The sequence below is a fragment of the Pyricularia oryzae genome, chromosome 6 (genome assembly GCF_000002495.2).
Source record: "Pyricularia oryzae 70-15 chromosome 6, whole genome shotgun sequence".
Lineage (NCBI taxonomy): Eukaryota > Fungi > Ascomycota > Sordariomycetes > Magnaporthales > Pyriculariaceae > Pyricularia > Pyricularia oryzae.
Genome location: NC_017853.1, coordinates 75,090 through 90,461, shown reverse-complemented (window position 1 = coordinate 90,461; position 15,372 = coordinate 75,090). Strand labels below are relative to the sequence as shown.

Genomic DNA, 15,372 nt, shown 5'->3' with positions numbered 1-15,372 from the left:
TTGGGTCCGGGGGGCCGCGCGCGCGGGGGGCGCTGCGGTCCGAGGGGTACGTGTCTGTCTGTTTTTATACTGCTGGTGCTGGCGGTAGCGGTTATCCAAGCTTTGCAGGTGTCGGGTAAATTCGTGGTACTGGCGGGATGGGGCGGGGTTGTGGAGGAGCATGTCCTGGAGCTCTTCCGATATTCCCTGGAATAGAAGAGGGGGGAGGGCATCCTCCGGCATTTCTCCTTCCAGAGACAGGCGTTGGAACTCCGACAGATACTCGGCGAAATCTACGTTCCGCTGCTTCAGGGCGTATAATTTGTTTTGTGCGTTTTGGACGTGGTCGGGGTCCCCGAATGCCTCCTCTAGGTATTGGAGGAGATCCGTATAATCTCCGAATTGGGGTGTGCCTCCGACCATTTTGGGCAGGATCAGGTTGTACGCTTTACCGGACAGTCGACCGGCTACATAAATCAGGCGTGATTCGGGGTTGGGGAAGCGGTCTTTGTTTGAGGTCATTTTCCCCCGGATTTGGGTGGCGAAGCGGCGGAGGTCGGAGCGGGCGCCCGTAAATTTATCGGGGTCTGGAAGTCGTTCAGAAAGGCGGGCGGAGGCGGGATGTTCGGAAGCAGGCGGCGGAGTCGTTCCCATAGGAGTAACCATAAGGGGTTCAACAGGCGTGTTGGTAGTTGGGGCGGGGGTGGTTATGTGTACCGTGGGTAGCGTTACGGTCCGAACTTCCTTCAGTTCGGACCGTGTTTTCTCTAATTCGGCGAAAGCGGCATCCCGGGAGGTTATGGCGGAGGCCTTTTCCATGGCCATGGCCAGAATGTCGGCCTGCGCCTTGTCGCGGACACGGTCCGTTTCGGCGCGGGCGCGTTGGGTCTCGGCTTCCTGCATTTCTAGGCAGGAGTTCAGGCGGACGTTGCTATCGTGCAATAGTTGCAGCTTTTGGTAGGAATCGGAGATGTAAGACACCCATTGTTCAGGGTGTCCTTGTAGGTGTTCGATCAGTTCCTCGGTCGAATCGGTTAAGATCGGGGGTTGCAGTGACGCAGGCATCGCGGGCACCTAATGAAGGAGCTACGTAATGTCACGGGCAGGCAGGGCGGACAGGTAGGTGCGGGCGATCAGGTAACAGGACAGAGTATATTGGCTATCTAGTCTTCCAGGTACAGGGTAGCAGGTGGTTGTTGACGAAGACGTAGCTCGAGGAGCTACATATCGGAGACTGCAGAGATTTCGCGTAGATATACGCGCGCGAGGCGCTCGGCCCTCGCGCCTTCACGTGACAGGGGTCATGACTAAGCGACAGCCCAGTGGCTGTCCTTCAGGTCTGTGACACGGTACCAGAGAGGCCAGGTGGGGTTATACCCCTTTTAACGATATTTGCCCAAAAAAAATACCGACCGGCAAAATAACAATTATTCAAAAATAAGGCCACGAAATTTTACGTAATTTTACGTAACGGCCAAATAAATGGATTTTTATAATTTGTAAAATCTTAGTTGAAAATTATAAATTAAATAAATTAAAAGGGATTATATTCGGAATATAATTTATATAAGGTACGTTTATTATTATGTAAATAGATTCGATTTTAGGATTATTTAGCAGCAATTAAATTTTAATTAACCTTAATATTTATTTGAGAACGATTATAATTTTACCCCCAGTTATTGAGAACCCCAGTTACCCAGTTAAACGCTCAGTTGTTTCAACCCACTGTATTTTACCCTAAGAACAGGTTACCCCGATACCTTGATCGTAACAATGGGCTGCCTGTAAGCTGACATTTCCAGCTGCCATAAGCTGGCAAGGAATCCTCTGCACTTTTGTGCTCCGAATCTTGGCTATATAAAGACTCATGATTATGTTCAATCTATACATGATGTAGACTGGTCACACAGTAACACTACTTACAGACCTATGCTGTGTAAATCTGACTGGGCTGTGTAAATTGATTCAGCCTTGCTTGTATTGTGTGGCGACAGGAAAACTAATTCTGATCTCAGCTCTTGGAGTCTCAGTCTCAAGAACAGAGTGGCATGTTGTCATGTGAACTTTTTGACAAGGATCCTAGCAATACACAGAGCGCTAACAGAGCATCAAGCTCGTCGCCGAGGTGGTATTTTCTCACGACCTTTGTACCTTGGCTGTTGCCTTCTGGCCCAACACAGAGAGGTGTTCCACCAAATGCAAAAGTCTCACAGAATGACGATCTGACAGCCGAGTGGATTTGTCCTTGGCCAAAATGTGTATTCTGTCCAATCTAGAATTCGTGATGTACTGTGAAACGTATTAAAGAAGAAAGCTGGAAGAGGATTGTGCGCTATAAAAGAGGAGGCCCATTCACACCCAAGAGGCCAAATATTTGATTTTCATCTGCATACCTCTCCACGTTGAATCGAACCTACTCACAAATACCAAAGCTTCGATCCCAAAACCCCAAAGGCTGCCCATCATGAAGACCACCTTCACTCTCCTCCTCATCGCCATGCAGGCCGTCAGCCTCGCTGCTGCCGGCCCGACCGACCTCCCCTTGGGCGTCGAGGTGCGCGAGGAGCAGGGCAGCCTCGTCGTGCGCGAAGTGGTATGGAATCCACACTCCCTCCGTTTTCAGTTTCAGAAAACCCCCTTGGCACAAGCCCCACAGGGCAGACCATGTCAGGCCTCTTCTCAAATTTTGAAATGCTGACACAGAGAAAACAGTCCTCCGAGGGCACCGGTCTCGAAAAGCGATGCCGCGAGTGCGTCCACGTCGGGGACCGCTGCACCATCGGCCACGGCAGCTGCTACGCCAGGGAGCAGGCCTCGTGCACCTGGTGCGGAAACCACTGCAAGTCGATCTGCATCCCCAATGGGGAGAGCTGCCAGAAGTGGTGTCTCTGAAGGAAGGGAGATAGATATTCCCAAGTTGAGGTGGAATGGTTTGGCAAGGTCTCTTGTGATCCATCTGTGCAGGATCCTCCCAGGTTGGACATGCCGGGCATTCAGTGGGAACTGTGTCGAGGGACATTTTAGTTGCCGTTGTTGGGTGGGGTATAAGAATATCTCCTAGCACACACTCGCTTGCTGCAGTAGGTGGCTTTGATCAAGCCTCATCTAAGTCATACTTGTTATTTCAGAATCGCGATAAAATCCCTCTTTCTGCAGACCGAGGACATCTCATAGGAGTAGTCGACAAGATAAAATGGGTATAAAAATGCGTTTACTTATCCACAGTATGCTGGCAGCCAGAAAGCTTTTGACTTTACAATTATACATTAACACATTCCTGAGGCGTCTTTGATGACCGGATCACTCTATCCTCACTTGGGCGGCGCAGCCCTAGACTCTCGATTATATACTGTCCATTCCAAATTTCCTCGGGGGCCAGTCTCTGGGACCCACGGGCTACATGAGAACGGTGAAATTGGACTGAGTCTCTCGACGGTCAAGGAAGGCGCCGTCTCAGCTAGTCAGGGTTAACTTATACTTTTACTTTTATTCTGGGCCGCCCAGATGTTTGAGATACGAGCCGTATGTATAATCAACTGGCCATATGTATGAATAACAGGACAATATCTGCGCCGAAGCTCGACACGCAAAATTTCCTTTTTTTGGATGCGCCTTTAAATTGCACTAAATTGCTATTTAGCCCCCAGACCTACACTTAGAATCACGACCCGGCTCCGCCAGCCACGCCGAGCCAGGGATTAGACAAAAGGCTCGACTGACCCCGGATTCAAACGCGTCTCTCCAGCGCGCGGTCAATTGTAATTTCTCTCTTCTCTTCTCGTCAGTTTAGAATTTTCGTTAATAGCGCCTAAGACACTGAGGTTCTCAAATGTATGCCTGGCCATGACACCCAGGAGCTAGCCCCCTAACATTTCCACTTCATTTCAAATTTCCTTACATTATTGGCATTCGTCAGACACCCATCTATTTGTGTACGCGCCATAAAATTGGTAGTCAACACATTCGCCAAACCTATTACATCTTCCCGTTTTCCCGACACCGCATGGTTTGCCAGCCTTTGTAGATAAGCCAATGCAAGCTAACAAGCCCCGTTTTCCTAAATCCCCGCTTTCGGTTTCACATTTTACTGCATTTAAGTAAGCCACTCTATTCTTTTCTTCTCATGCTTTTTATATTAATATAAATCTGGTTACTTTACCAGGTATATTCTTCGTATTAGGAACGTGAGTATTATGGGCAATTGGTTGCATATCGAGATGGGCTAATCTGGGAACTATGTGAGAGATAAATAAAAATATTAGTAAAATCAATATAAAAAACAATCTTCTTCCCAAAAGGTGATATACCTCCCGCGGCTGTGCCCAATGTTAGCGAAACGCTTAACGTGATAATAGCGGCGAATTTCATGTTATTTATAATCTTGGCACCGACGGGTTTATAAAACAAGTAGCTGCTTTACTTTGTCAATTGAATATCTCGAGTGGTTTGTCTTTTATTCCACATTTTCACCACGGGATAATGCAAAGGCCTACCTTTTATAGGAGGCCCTGCGCATCTCGCGCGTAATGCCCGGGCCCGGCATCGCCGCTGTTTTGATCGGGTATAGGAACATGGTCACTTTATTTAGAAAAGTGCCCTGCCTCGAGCCCGGGCCTGCTATTTTTATTTTAAGCGTTAGGTATATCGGTTCTCCACAAATTAATTTTGCGTTTTTTTTTTATCTTTTTTTTGGGTAACCTCAAACGTATTATCCCTGGCAGAATTTAGACTCGCCTACGTTATTTATCGGCAACACCGCCTGCAAGTGGCCGGCCGGGAAAAGGACACCGCAACAACGGAAGCCCCCACCCCCGACACGAAGGCCTTACGGACGAGTCGCGGTTAGCAAAACTGGCGGTAAGACACCCCTTTCGACGGTATTTGCAGGCGTTACTAAAGTGCCGGGACGCGCTTATGCTAAAGTCATGCTTGATATATTTTCATCGTTGTCAATTGCGTAGCACATTTGCACTTTGGTATTAGTCTCAGAGCTCAGACTAGAATCCCCTGGACCGACCGCTCCATATACTTTACCAGCCGCATAGCTTTTCGACGAATTACATTGGCGGAAAAAAATCTCGCTCTTTCTAATATGAGGACATTTTGAGTATGAGTGCTCAGACTAACCCACGCTTACTTCGCAAAGGTGGACCGCGCGCTCATATACCTTACCAGCCACATGGCTTTTCTACCAATTACATTGGCGGAAAAGATAGCGCGCGTTCTAATCTAAGGGATAAATAACGACGACTGACTGACTTAGGGGTCTAACAGAAAATTGGCAGAAGTAAGCCGTCTTTAACTGCATCAAGTTCTCGTTAACGGCGAGCGATAGAGACCTGCAGATGGCCGTGTATCGCAGACTGGCTTCCCTACCAGCATCAATACCGCCAATCATTGCTCCCACTTGATAACTTGGTCTATTTAGTAGGTATCATACCCATGTATATATAGACGCTATTTTTGACGCTGTGAGCCTCCTCTAGGCTCTAGCTATTCATGGGCCATGGCCTTTTGGATAGTCGAGTCCGGTTTCTTGCAGCAAGGACAAGATCTCCGACTGCTGCCGGCCCCAGTTCAAGTGTATAACTGAGTGTGTATCGTCTCAAAATGTTACACTCATAAATTATAATCACTCAGGCTGGGGCTAAAAGGTAGTTGTTATTCTACTTCGTAAGTTGGGTCAGAAGTAACGCAGTGGGAGCACCAAAAGCAAGATCGTGGAGATTAGAAGTCAATCCTCTTCTTCTTGACTCTGATCTCCAGGTTTAGCCGACAAACCTCGGCAACAGCTTTACGGCAGAAAGCCTCTGAAGAAAAGCATAACAGACGCTTGGCTGCTCGTACTGCATTCCAAAACCGCTATATTGTATCGTACCGCCTGTCAGACTGTACTTAGTGTAACTATATGGAAAAAAGCAACACACAAACCGGGCGTTTATACCGCATAAACCAATATGGGAGCAGGTGGATAGAATAACAGAAATTGAATTGCATTGGGCTTTTTCGAATTCAAGATTGAGTGGAACCACCCTAGGCACGGATTGCCGTTGCAATCGATCTCAATCCACCTTGGCTGATCTACGACCTTTTCTAGAAATTCAGGAGGGAGATCGATGGAACCAGTGGGGTCAGATTCTGTAGGCGACATCCACCTGCATTGTTAACAACAACAATAATGTTGCATTCTGGTTGCAAAAAAGGGGGCTTGATGGATTATGATAGCACCCTCGACTCATTAGAAATTTTTCTCTACATATAGCAGACGTCTCAGGCATCATCCCCACTCGGTTGCCTTTTGCTCTTCTGCCCGCCCTCAGCTAGCCCAGTATACACTCGTTCCTGTATTACTACTAAATAACCTTAATCTAATAATAACCTTGGCCGTTGGCCTTTGTTTTTCTAATCACATTTCAAAATGCGCTTCACCATCGTCGCCGCCGCCGCCCTCTTGGGCGCCGCCATTGCCGCCCCGGCCCCCCAGAGCAACCCAGGCCCCCGCGAAAGCATCTCCATACAGAACTTTGAGGCCATCAACAAGGAACAGAACGGCCCCGTCACCTCGGTCTACTTTGAGCTCGTCTCGACCCGCGCGGCCGGCGTCGCCGCCTTCGTGTGCAGGGCCGAGGCCGCCGAGGGTCTGAAGAGCTCCGACATTCTCGACTGCTCCGAGGGCCCGTCGCCCGACGGCGCGTACACGTTCACGCTCGTCTCCACCGCCGGCAGCACCTTCAACCTCAAGGTCTACCACCAGACTGCCCCTGGGTAAGTCGTGACCACGTCGGCCTGAGGCTGAGGATTGTGCAGGTGTTGGCAAAGAGGATGAAAACTAACGAGAACGAAATCCGACGTTGTCTAGTGCTGGCCTCTGGGGCGTCGTGAGCGTCGAGGGACAGTGCAGCATCGAGTCCGACGACTCCGACGTCTTGACCTGCAGGAAGGACCAGACACCCGGGGAGCTTCAGGTTTAATAGGTGGTGAAATTATGGTTCCATGAACTAGGCCTTGTCATGACTAGAGAGTGACGAGAGACCAAGGTTATACAGGAAGTAGTGCCTTGAATCTAACTGAGCCAACTGCAAAAGAAATGCGTGTGCAACGTTTGAAAAGTCACCAAGCGCGTTACTATCCATAGTTCACGTATGCGTGCTTCTTCCTGTAGATCTTGTAGTCGTGGAAGGCTGGAGGTGTGAAAATAGTTGCTTGGCAGCTTGGGTCACCTGACGCCTCTGCTTGTGTTCTTGGCCCTTTTCCCTTGGTGGTCCTACACTGTATAATTCACTACGGCCATGCAGCTCCAGAGCAGCCAATCATACTTGTCCGTCAAACAAAAGCTTTCCGGGGCCGAGGTCTTCCAGCCTGAGCAAGTTTTCATGTAGCTAGGAAGTATATGGCTATCCGGATAGTTCAACGAAATCAAGACGCTGTGCCTTTGAACAGGGTGCATTTGTCCAGACTCCGGTAAGCAATACCGACCTGCTGACAGCCCGTCAACGGGGTGGCTGGATGACATTTAATTGGCGCAGGTTGAAGCAGGATACTGATCGAGATCTGCGGGAGAACAACAAGGTAAGCCGATGGCATGTCAAACTGAGCCTAGAGTCGATCCTCGGAGGTCGGCATACAAAATGGGGCCAGCTAAGGCTCTCCACATACGTAAAGCAACCCCGGCATACGTCAATCCTCCCGAGGGGTTTGTTTAAACCATGTCAGATCTGGTTGAGCCACGTCAAATCCAAGATCTTGGCTGCATCGTGCCCCTGATCCCGGACGTGTACTGCTCTCGTGTTTTTCAGTTGGCACAAAAGAACAAGATAGAAAAGCCATCGGCCAAGATGGGAAGATGAAAGTTGGTTGCCAACGCTTGGAATGGCCGCAACAAGAGAAACTCCAAGGTTTGCCATGATGGCATGTCAATAAACAGAGCCTGTAAATATGGGGAGTTTCCCTCTATAAATTTGATGGTAGCCCTCGCCCTTTGCGACTACTTGGTTTGATTTAAATTACCCACCCATCCGGATTACGGCCAGCAAAATCAAACAGCCCGGTAAAAAGAGTGTGTCTTCATCATACCCAAACACAAAAAGAAAAAAGCACACAATGAAGTCCAGCGCAGTCCTCCCTGTCCTGGCCGCCCTGGGAGCAGCATGGCAGCACGAGGCAAAACCCGAGGCCGCCAGGCTGATGCACCTGGTCGTGCGCCAGGAAACCATCATCGCCACGACGACCTCGACGCCGACGGGGGCGGTGGTGACGCAGGCCCCCGCGCTCTCGTGCATCAGCTCGTACATCGACCACCTCGCCAGCGTCGCCTCGGCCGCCGCCACGGGCATGCCGACGCTGCCGGCGCCCGTCGAATCCTTCTACGAGGAGCTGCACCGCACCGCCACGACCGACTACGTGTGCGCCGTGGCCCGCGCCAGCGTCCCGCCCGAGGTCTTGTCGCAGGAGGCGGCCTACTACTCGAGCGTCGCCGAGCACCTCGACGGCAGCGTCTGGGCCAGCCCCCCGCCCCAGTGCGGCGACCTCTGGACCCGCGTCCTGACCGAGGTGTTGGAGACCATCAGCTCCCTGGCCAGCTCGTGCAGCAGCGGTGCCACCGCCACCGGCGCCTCGGCCACGCACGCCACCAACGCGACCTCTGCTGGGGGTGCCACCTCCACCGCCGCTATCCCTGCCCCCACGGCCGCTGCGGGGAGGAGTGGTGTTTCTGCGAGCCTTGCAATCGGCGCCGCGGCGGTATTTGGCTACTTTGAATTGGCGTGATTTCAAGGGGGAGATGTATGCTTGGATGGTCTAGAATTAGAGGCACTTGGTTGAGAACTCTTGTATCCTGCTCGGTAGTCTGAGCGTTTATGATGGGTAGGATTGTACAAGGTGTCATGGTCAAAGTCATTGAACCGAAAGGCCAGTAGTGGACTGATTTATCCAAGATATACTATGTTTGTGTTACTAGCGTAACGATGCCAACATTACTGATAGGTCATATATCCATGATTGGATGACGGAGCCTGAGCGGATCGTTTTGTTCGTCTATGTCGTGCTTTGATCGATTACAGACTTGTTAGGGACTTGATGTAAATACCGCGTGACAATTTTGACAAGTCAGAATTTGAAAAAGAGTAGGCAGCCAATCTGCAATCTTTTGGTCTGGCCATATTAGTTTCTAAATCGGATACTGCTTCCTGTTGTCTTCTTGCGCTGATCTTGCCATTCCGTCTCAGTGTCTGGATATGACTTGAAGGGTCTGACAAATTAGACCCTGAAACTGCATCGTGCTTCATCATTCTATGCTACTACGTGGTTTAGGGATGACGTGGAAGACTCTCTGGGAAATATTAGCCGAAAGCAGTATAGTTGTCAATATATCGTGCCCGTAGACTATAAACTACTCGTACTCATTGCGACAAATAGGCTCTCTCCTACCACATTTTGTCAGACTAGACACTAGACATGACACCTCTTTTGATTCATCACATGCTAATATGCTCCATGGTAGCAACCGTAACAGTCCACTGTGCAAACTAGGTATGTTCGTATGCTCACAAATACCGGCTCCATCTCGACCAAGAGCGGAAAGCCCCTCTCCATCATTGATCATCATCGTCGTCGTCTCGCTTGCTGTGAAGGGTGCCCTACTTGCTTGCAGCAGGGGCATCATCGACCTTATCGGAGCCAATAGGACCAAAGGGTAGCCCTGAAATGAGTCCGGCGTCTCTCTTGCGGGCGCGACGGCTGCCCGGGAACATCGCAGATGACCTTTTACGGGCGACAGGTTCGTCATCGTCATCGTCATCGTTTGTGTCTCGTTTTTCGTGAGTCGGTTTTCCGAAAGGATCAGTCGGTCTTCCGAAATTAGGATCAACCTCAGGCCTCGATGTCGCGGGCTGCACTGTTGGTGGTGGCGTCGACTGCGTAAAGTTTTGCTGTTAATGATGGATTCTGTGGTGACCTTTTGTTTTGGTGATTCGAGCTGTACTTACTCTCTGGAAAAGAGGGACGCTGAGGGCTACAGTAGAGCTTGCCAGCAAGGCGGTGAAAAAGACTGAGAGCTTCATTTTTGCAGAGCTTGGAAGGTATGTTGGAATGGGCTTGCAGGGGGGGGGGGGGGGAATGCTTGGATCACGGATCCGTTGAAAGAATAAAGGAGCAAGACTGGAAACAAACGCTCAACAATCAATCAGTTTAGGTCTGTTCCCTATTAATATTTCAAAAGACTACACGGAAGGGGGATGGCTTTATTTATCATTGGGATCCCATCGCTAAATTTGTAACAGGCTCTGATTAAAATACACGATGCGCTTCCCACCTAGTTACCTTGGTTTCATCAATTGCGATAAGTTGTTGTTTGGAGCGTTACAGTATGTTGCCGACAGTACTTGACCCGAAAAGCCAAACGTCAAACTATACTTTTTTTCATCCTTACAGACACCCTGCCAAGCTGAAACCAATGCAAGCTGATCGTTAAATGGTGCCTGGCCGCGGGAGTAGGGGATGTTACGGTCGGGATGTGGCAGCTGCCAGAGCCATGATTAGCACGCAAGAAACACGACCTCGAGTGTGTTCGGCGTTTCCGGTTAAGTGATGAATTACGCGGTCGCTCTGAGTCGTTGGATGGCAGGCTTGTCGGCCTGCGGCAAACCACAAACCTGGGGACATGGTTTGCCTGGTTTGGAGTGACACGCTTTGAGTTTGTAGCACATGAAAACTCCACCTTTGTCAGTTGGGAGCATGTCGCCCAGGGGCCAGGGTTATTCAACACAGGCCCCTTTGATTTTGTTGCAGTTCGCCAAAGATCCTCAGATTTGAAAAGCTTGAACTCGAAACATTTTATGCAAGGAGCTGCTTTTTGCTCATCGTCATGGAAATTCTGCATTGTTTGTATACGAAGCTCCCCCCTCAACTACCTCGATGTCAGGGGAAACATGGCATCTATTAGCGTCTCATGGCTCTTTGCTGCCTATTTTGGTAGCCCTTGGAGCCATATCAATTTTTGTCTCACACTCATATCCCATACATCAACGTCGGACGCAACACGGCCACCACCGTCCCTCTCACCTGCTGTCTCCCTCGCCTTGCGTTATTCAGCGTGTTTCTTTGGCGACAGCGGGGTTTAAGAGCAGAAAGATGCTTGCCATCGCCAAGCAGGGCCCTGAAAGCTTGTCTCCACCCGGCCTACTGGAACCGGAGCACGGACATAAGGGTTATTCATAACGTCTGGAACTTACCATAGTATATGACTCCCTTGTCTCCGCGGAGGGACTCGTCACAAATTCAGCCATCAGGTCGCGCCCATCTCACCTCTCCAGGGAGTTCCCCTGTTACAGGCCTTGTCATCCAATAGCAATGGAAAAAGCCGAGGTGCAAGCAACCCTGATCCATGCATACCGCCTTTAACCTTGCACGACTCCGCTGTCGTGAGGCCTTTCCAAACAAAGTAAGGACTCATGTTTCCGAGTCGCTCAGCATCTTCCATTGCCTTTGTTTGGGATTCTCGAGGAGAACGTTTGATGGAATCGAACTGCAGCGTTGTTTATATGCCTTAATTACTTACTCACATCCTAGAAGTAATACCCTCCGCCGCCTTCCCAACCTCCCCCTCCGGCCACTCGGGCTCATACTGCCCAAGGAAGCAACTGCCGATATCATAGCCCAGCTTCGAGGCGTCGTAACTCGCGGCGCCCAGCACGTACGTCAGCGTGTCGTTCCGATCGCCGCCGAACCTGCTGGAGATGTTGCCAAAGTACGACGGCCGGAAGAGCCGCGGCACGTTGGTCTGCAATGTTGAGACGGCGAGGCCAAACATGTTTGTCATGTCGTCGTAGTGACGCGGCTTGAAGCCTGGGTGCAGGTCCAAGAGGTGCTTCTTCACCTCGGGCGTGTGCTCGCCTAGCGAGAGGAGGAAGTTGTTGTACTGGTTCAGCGACACGCTCACGAGGTGGTTGCCGCCCTCGGTCGCCCGCTTGTCCACGGCTGCAAGCAGGCCTATGAACCCCACAAGGCCGGTTCTAGAGCAGGTGGCGATATGAGGTTAGCTTGGTTTCGTCGCGAGTGCGGAGGCAGCTGCCCCTAATTTCTTTTTTAAAGATGACACATGCAAAGCGCAGCGAGGAAATATTTCCGACACTTACTGGTAGTCCGAGTTGGGCAACAACGGGATGACAGGCTCGTCCAGTCCCAAGAACCGTCCCATGATCCAACTGACCCCCGTGACGCAATCCGAGATCTGCTGCCACCCAGATCTCTTCGCCCACGGGCCCTCCCAGCCATAGCAATTCTCACGCACAAAGACGATCCCCTTGCCACGCCGCCGCCCCAGCGCGTGAACATAATCTGCCCCAAATCCAAGCCGATCCAGCGTGCCGGGCCGGTAGCCGTCCAACACGATATCGGCACCCTCGATCAATCTCTTTAGTGCAGCCCGACCCTCATCCGTCTTGAGGTTCAGAGTGACGTCTCGCTTACCCAGATTACCATCCACCAAAAGCGGACCCATGTCGGGCAGCTGGTCGTTGGACACGCGAATGACCGTCGCGCCAAAGAGCGCTGCCAGCTTTGCAATCGTCGGGGCGGCGATGGCACGGGAGAGGTCGAGCATCTTGAGGCCTTCTAACGGCCGCTGCTTGCCCGTAACGGACGGGTAAGGCACGGGCGGGAGGACATCGACGTCCCGCCTCTCCAGGAAATAGATGGGGTGGTCGACAGTCGCTTTGCCATGCTCCGTAGCCAGAAACTCCTCCCGGGTCAGGCACACGGTACCGGCCTGGCGGTAATGTTCGTTGGCCTCGGCATCGAGCCAGTCAGAATCGAACTGCCGGGCGGTGTCGCAATACTTTTTGACAATATCCTCGGTGGAAGCCAGCCCCGGGTTCTCCTTGGGGAGGTCCACCATGGTCAAGGAGCGGTCGGAATTCATACTGCCGTGGAGGTGGAACCATTTTCCATCCCGTGTCGGGTAGATGTTTGTGCAGAAGCGACGCCAGGGGTCATGCATGCGGCCCAGGTCGTACTTGGTGTAGCGCGCCGCCACGGCCGGGTCGCCGATCGTCTTGCCGTTGACCCGGGCGCAGGCTGCGGAGAACAAGAACAGCGAGGCGATGTCGGTGTTGACAGTGGCTTTCTGTTCGGTATTGTAGCGGTCCTTGGCAATGGCGGAGCCGATGGTTGCTGCCAATGCCCAGAGGGCGGAGCTAGTTTCTGTAAACTTCAAAGGGACGGGAATATAAGGGGTGTCTATGGTTGACTGCAGAAAAGATGTGTTGGAAGCGGCAGAGTGGACTTTGGAGGGTAAGTGGAGGCGGGTGTCCTTGAGAAGGACATCGCGGAAGATACGATCCGCCTCTTCGCGGATTGAATAAGACCTATCCGTCATTTTGCAACAGTACCTGGTGCCGTCCAATCCAACTCAATCCTGCGCTAGAAATAAGAACAAGAGCGAAGAGTGCTGTTCACGATAGTGCTATCGTGTTAGTAACCGTCAGTTGAGTGAACTTGCAACCTCATAGATGCGGGGACGCTTATTACCCCAACTTATGAATTTCTTGGCCCGCTCGAGAGGTAGTTCTACACCGTGAGATGACGTTTCTCGATTCCGGGCACAAAACGCACCGTGAGTATTTTTTATTGCATTAAAATGATATTCCGTGTGCTTCGTCCGTCAGTTTGCGGGTAAGTACCGTCTCCGCCGGCAACCCGATCGTGCAATGCCCTGGGAGGGGTACCTAATTGTATAGCCTGTTGAAATGCGGGGAGCCTCGGCTGCCCTGAAAAGCGTTACAGAATCGGCGGAATCGCATTATCTGATCTTGGTTTTCTCCACAAAATAACGCGCCGATATAAATATCATTTATGGGGTATCTGTATTCAGGGGTGTATTCTTATTTCGCATCGAGAAGGTCGGCCACATCCGAAGGTCACCGGCACTTCAAGCACCGCCCTTCATCATCTCCCTCAGCATGGGTGCAACCTGCTTGCGACTATGCTCCCTGTTGTGCTGGTGCCAACACCTGCACCACTCCACCCGGCCGTCCTCATCGTCGTAATCGTCAAGCTTGCCACCCTCGCCCCAAGTTTCAAGGTGCAGCTCCTCGGCGTAGGTCTCAGTAAACTTCCTGGCCGTAATGATCGCCCGCTTGTTGAACGCACACAACAACAGCTCACGTGCCAAGTGCTCCCCGTCAGGCTGCACCGTCATGATGCTGACTAGGTCAAGCTGGCGCTCGGTGGCCCACTCGCGCACATCTCTGAAGAGGTCCTCTTTCGGTCCAACATGGTCCAGCAGGTAGTGAAAGCCTTGAGGCACCGCTGACACGCCGAGACGCTGCGTGCCTTCCTGGTCGGTGGACGTCCACTCCTTGTAGTCCTTTCGCAGGACATCGCGATAGCTGAAGCCGGTTATGTCCTCTTTGAGTTGACCAAGTTCATCAAAGTACGCTTCGCGATCGTATTCTAGCTTCTCGGCCTTGATTCTCCCCTCAAGCATATCGGCTGTCTCGATATCCAGGGGCGTCGTCTTGGACTTGGATTTCAGGCAGTGTGTATCAGCCACAACCGGGCCCATCGCTATGCGAGCCAGCTGTGCCGCCACACTTGGGCTTCCGGGTTGGGTCGTGTCTGCATCCTCTCCTGAGTTGCCTGTACCATGAGCGATTCGGTCCCATGTCTCCCGGCAGTATTCCATCACCAAGCTCACATTGCTCCCGCAGGGCCTGATGATTCTTGGCTCGTCTCCCGTGTCCACGGGCACGGTGCCCTCGTCGACATGGTGATCAATGCAGCCCACGACACTTTTTCCAAACCCTCTTTGCGCCAAGGGCCCCGTAAGTTCGTTGTGGTCCACCAGGATCCATTTAGTGTCCTCCGGCTTGAGGTCTTCTTCACCTGGGACATTTGACAAAGAGATAAGTTGGTCGCGCTGCACGCCAGCTGTGGCAAACACCGACTCGACGTCTCTGCGGAGATGGATATCCTCGTGCGGTATGTTTGCAAGCGGTATGTGTAGTGTGTAGTTGGGCGCAGTGTGAGATCGCAGATAGGCGTACAGGAAGGCGGAGCAGAAGGAGTCGAGGTCTAGTTGCAATGTCGGCAATTAGCGGCATGATTCATTGTTAAACTCGAAAAAGTAAAATCCGGACGACGTGCCAGCAGCTTCGTTACCCACCACAAGGTGGAGAGGAGCTTGTCGCGTGCTCTTGGGCGCGACCAAGGCTCGCTTCGCTTTGGCAAGGAAGCCTGTGATGGAGCGAGGATGTGGTGATGGCGGCATTTCTAGGATGGGCCTCGTTGATTAAGATTAGGAGTTCTAAAGCTGATAGTGATATCTCAATGACAATTAGGTTGTTTTGGTTGGTGGTTTAAACGTCAGGTTCGATACTACTGATGCATGCTTGG

General features: G+C 51.5%; 7 protein-coding genes across 7 annotated transcripts; 4 read left to right on the top strand and 3 right to left on the bottom strand.

The window, feature by feature from the left end:
• Window positions 1-2,446: 2,446 nt before the first annotated feature.
• Window positions 2,447-2,874, top strand: MGG_08796 (uncharacterized protein; the record flags this gene model as incomplete). The annotated part of the gene is made up of 2 exons (XM_003719128.1): window positions 2,447-2,575; window positions 2,695-2,874. 2 exons carry the CDS (start codon window positions 2,447-2,449, stop codon window positions 2,872-2,874), a joined length of 309 nt encoding a protein of 102 aa, XP_003719176.1.
• A 612-nt stretch (window positions 2,875-3,486) lies between these two features.
• MGG_17564 (uncharacterized protein) lies at window positions 3,487-3,772 on the top strand (the record flags this gene model as incomplete). The annotated part of the gene is made up of 2 exons (XM_003719127.1): window positions 3,487-3,504; window positions 3,623-3,772. 2 exons carry the CDS (start codon window positions 3,487-3,489, stop codon window positions 3,770-3,772), a joined length of 168 nt encoding a protein of 55 aa, XP_003719175.1.
• Window positions 3,773-6,400: 2,628 nt separating this feature from the next.
• MGG_08797 (uncharacterized protein) lies at window positions 6,401-6,953 on the top strand (the record flags this gene model as incomplete). The annotated part of the gene is made up of 2 exons (XM_003719126.1): window positions 6,401-6,747; window positions 6,842-6,953. The coding sequence occupies 2 exons, from the start codon at window positions 6,401-6,403 to the stop codon at window positions 6,951-6,953; spliced, it is 459 nt and encodes a 152-aa protein (XP_003719174.1).
• A 1,129-nt stretch (window positions 6,954-8,082) lies between these two features.
• Window positions 8,083-8,748, top strand: MGG_08798 (uncharacterized protein; the record flags this gene model as incomplete). The annotated part of the gene is made up of 1 exon (XM_003719125.1): window positions 8,083-8,748. The coding sequence occupies one exon, from the start codon at window positions 8,083-8,085 to the stop codon at window positions 8,746-8,748; it is 666 nt and encodes a 221-aa protein (XP_003719173.1).
• An 869-nt stretch (window positions 8,749-9,617) lies between these two features.
• On the bottom strand, window positions 9,618-10,040 carry MGG_08799 (uncharacterized protein; the record flags this gene model as incomplete). Its single annotated transcript, XM_003719124.1, has 2 exons — window positions 9,618-9,893; window positions 9,966-10,040. The coding sequence occupies 2 exons, from the start codon at window positions 10,038-10,040 to the stop codon at window positions 9,618-9,620; spliced, it is 351 nt and encodes a 116-aa protein (XP_003719172.1).
• A 1,496-nt stretch (window positions 10,041-11,536) lies between these two features.
• Window positions 11,537-13,354, bottom strand: MGG_08800 (CAIB/BAIF family enzyme; the record flags this gene model as incomplete). Its single annotated transcript, XM_003719123.1, has 2 exons — window positions 11,537-11,990; window positions 12,114-13,354. 2 exons carry the CDS (start codon window positions 13,352-13,354, stop codon window positions 11,537-11,539), a joined length of 1,695 nt encoding a protein of 564 aa, XP_003719171.1.
• Window positions 13,355-13,906: 552 nt separating this feature from the next.
• MGG_08801 (exopolyphosphatase) lies at window positions 13,907-15,247 on the bottom strand (the record flags this gene model as incomplete). Its single annotated transcript, XM_003719122.1, has 2 exons — window positions 13,907-15,051; window positions 15,139-15,247. The coding sequence occupies 2 exons, from the start codon at window positions 15,245-15,247 to the stop codon at window positions 13,907-13,909; spliced, it is 1,254 nt and encodes a 417-aa protein (XP_003719170.1).
• Window positions 15,248-15,372: the final 125 nt, after the last annotated feature.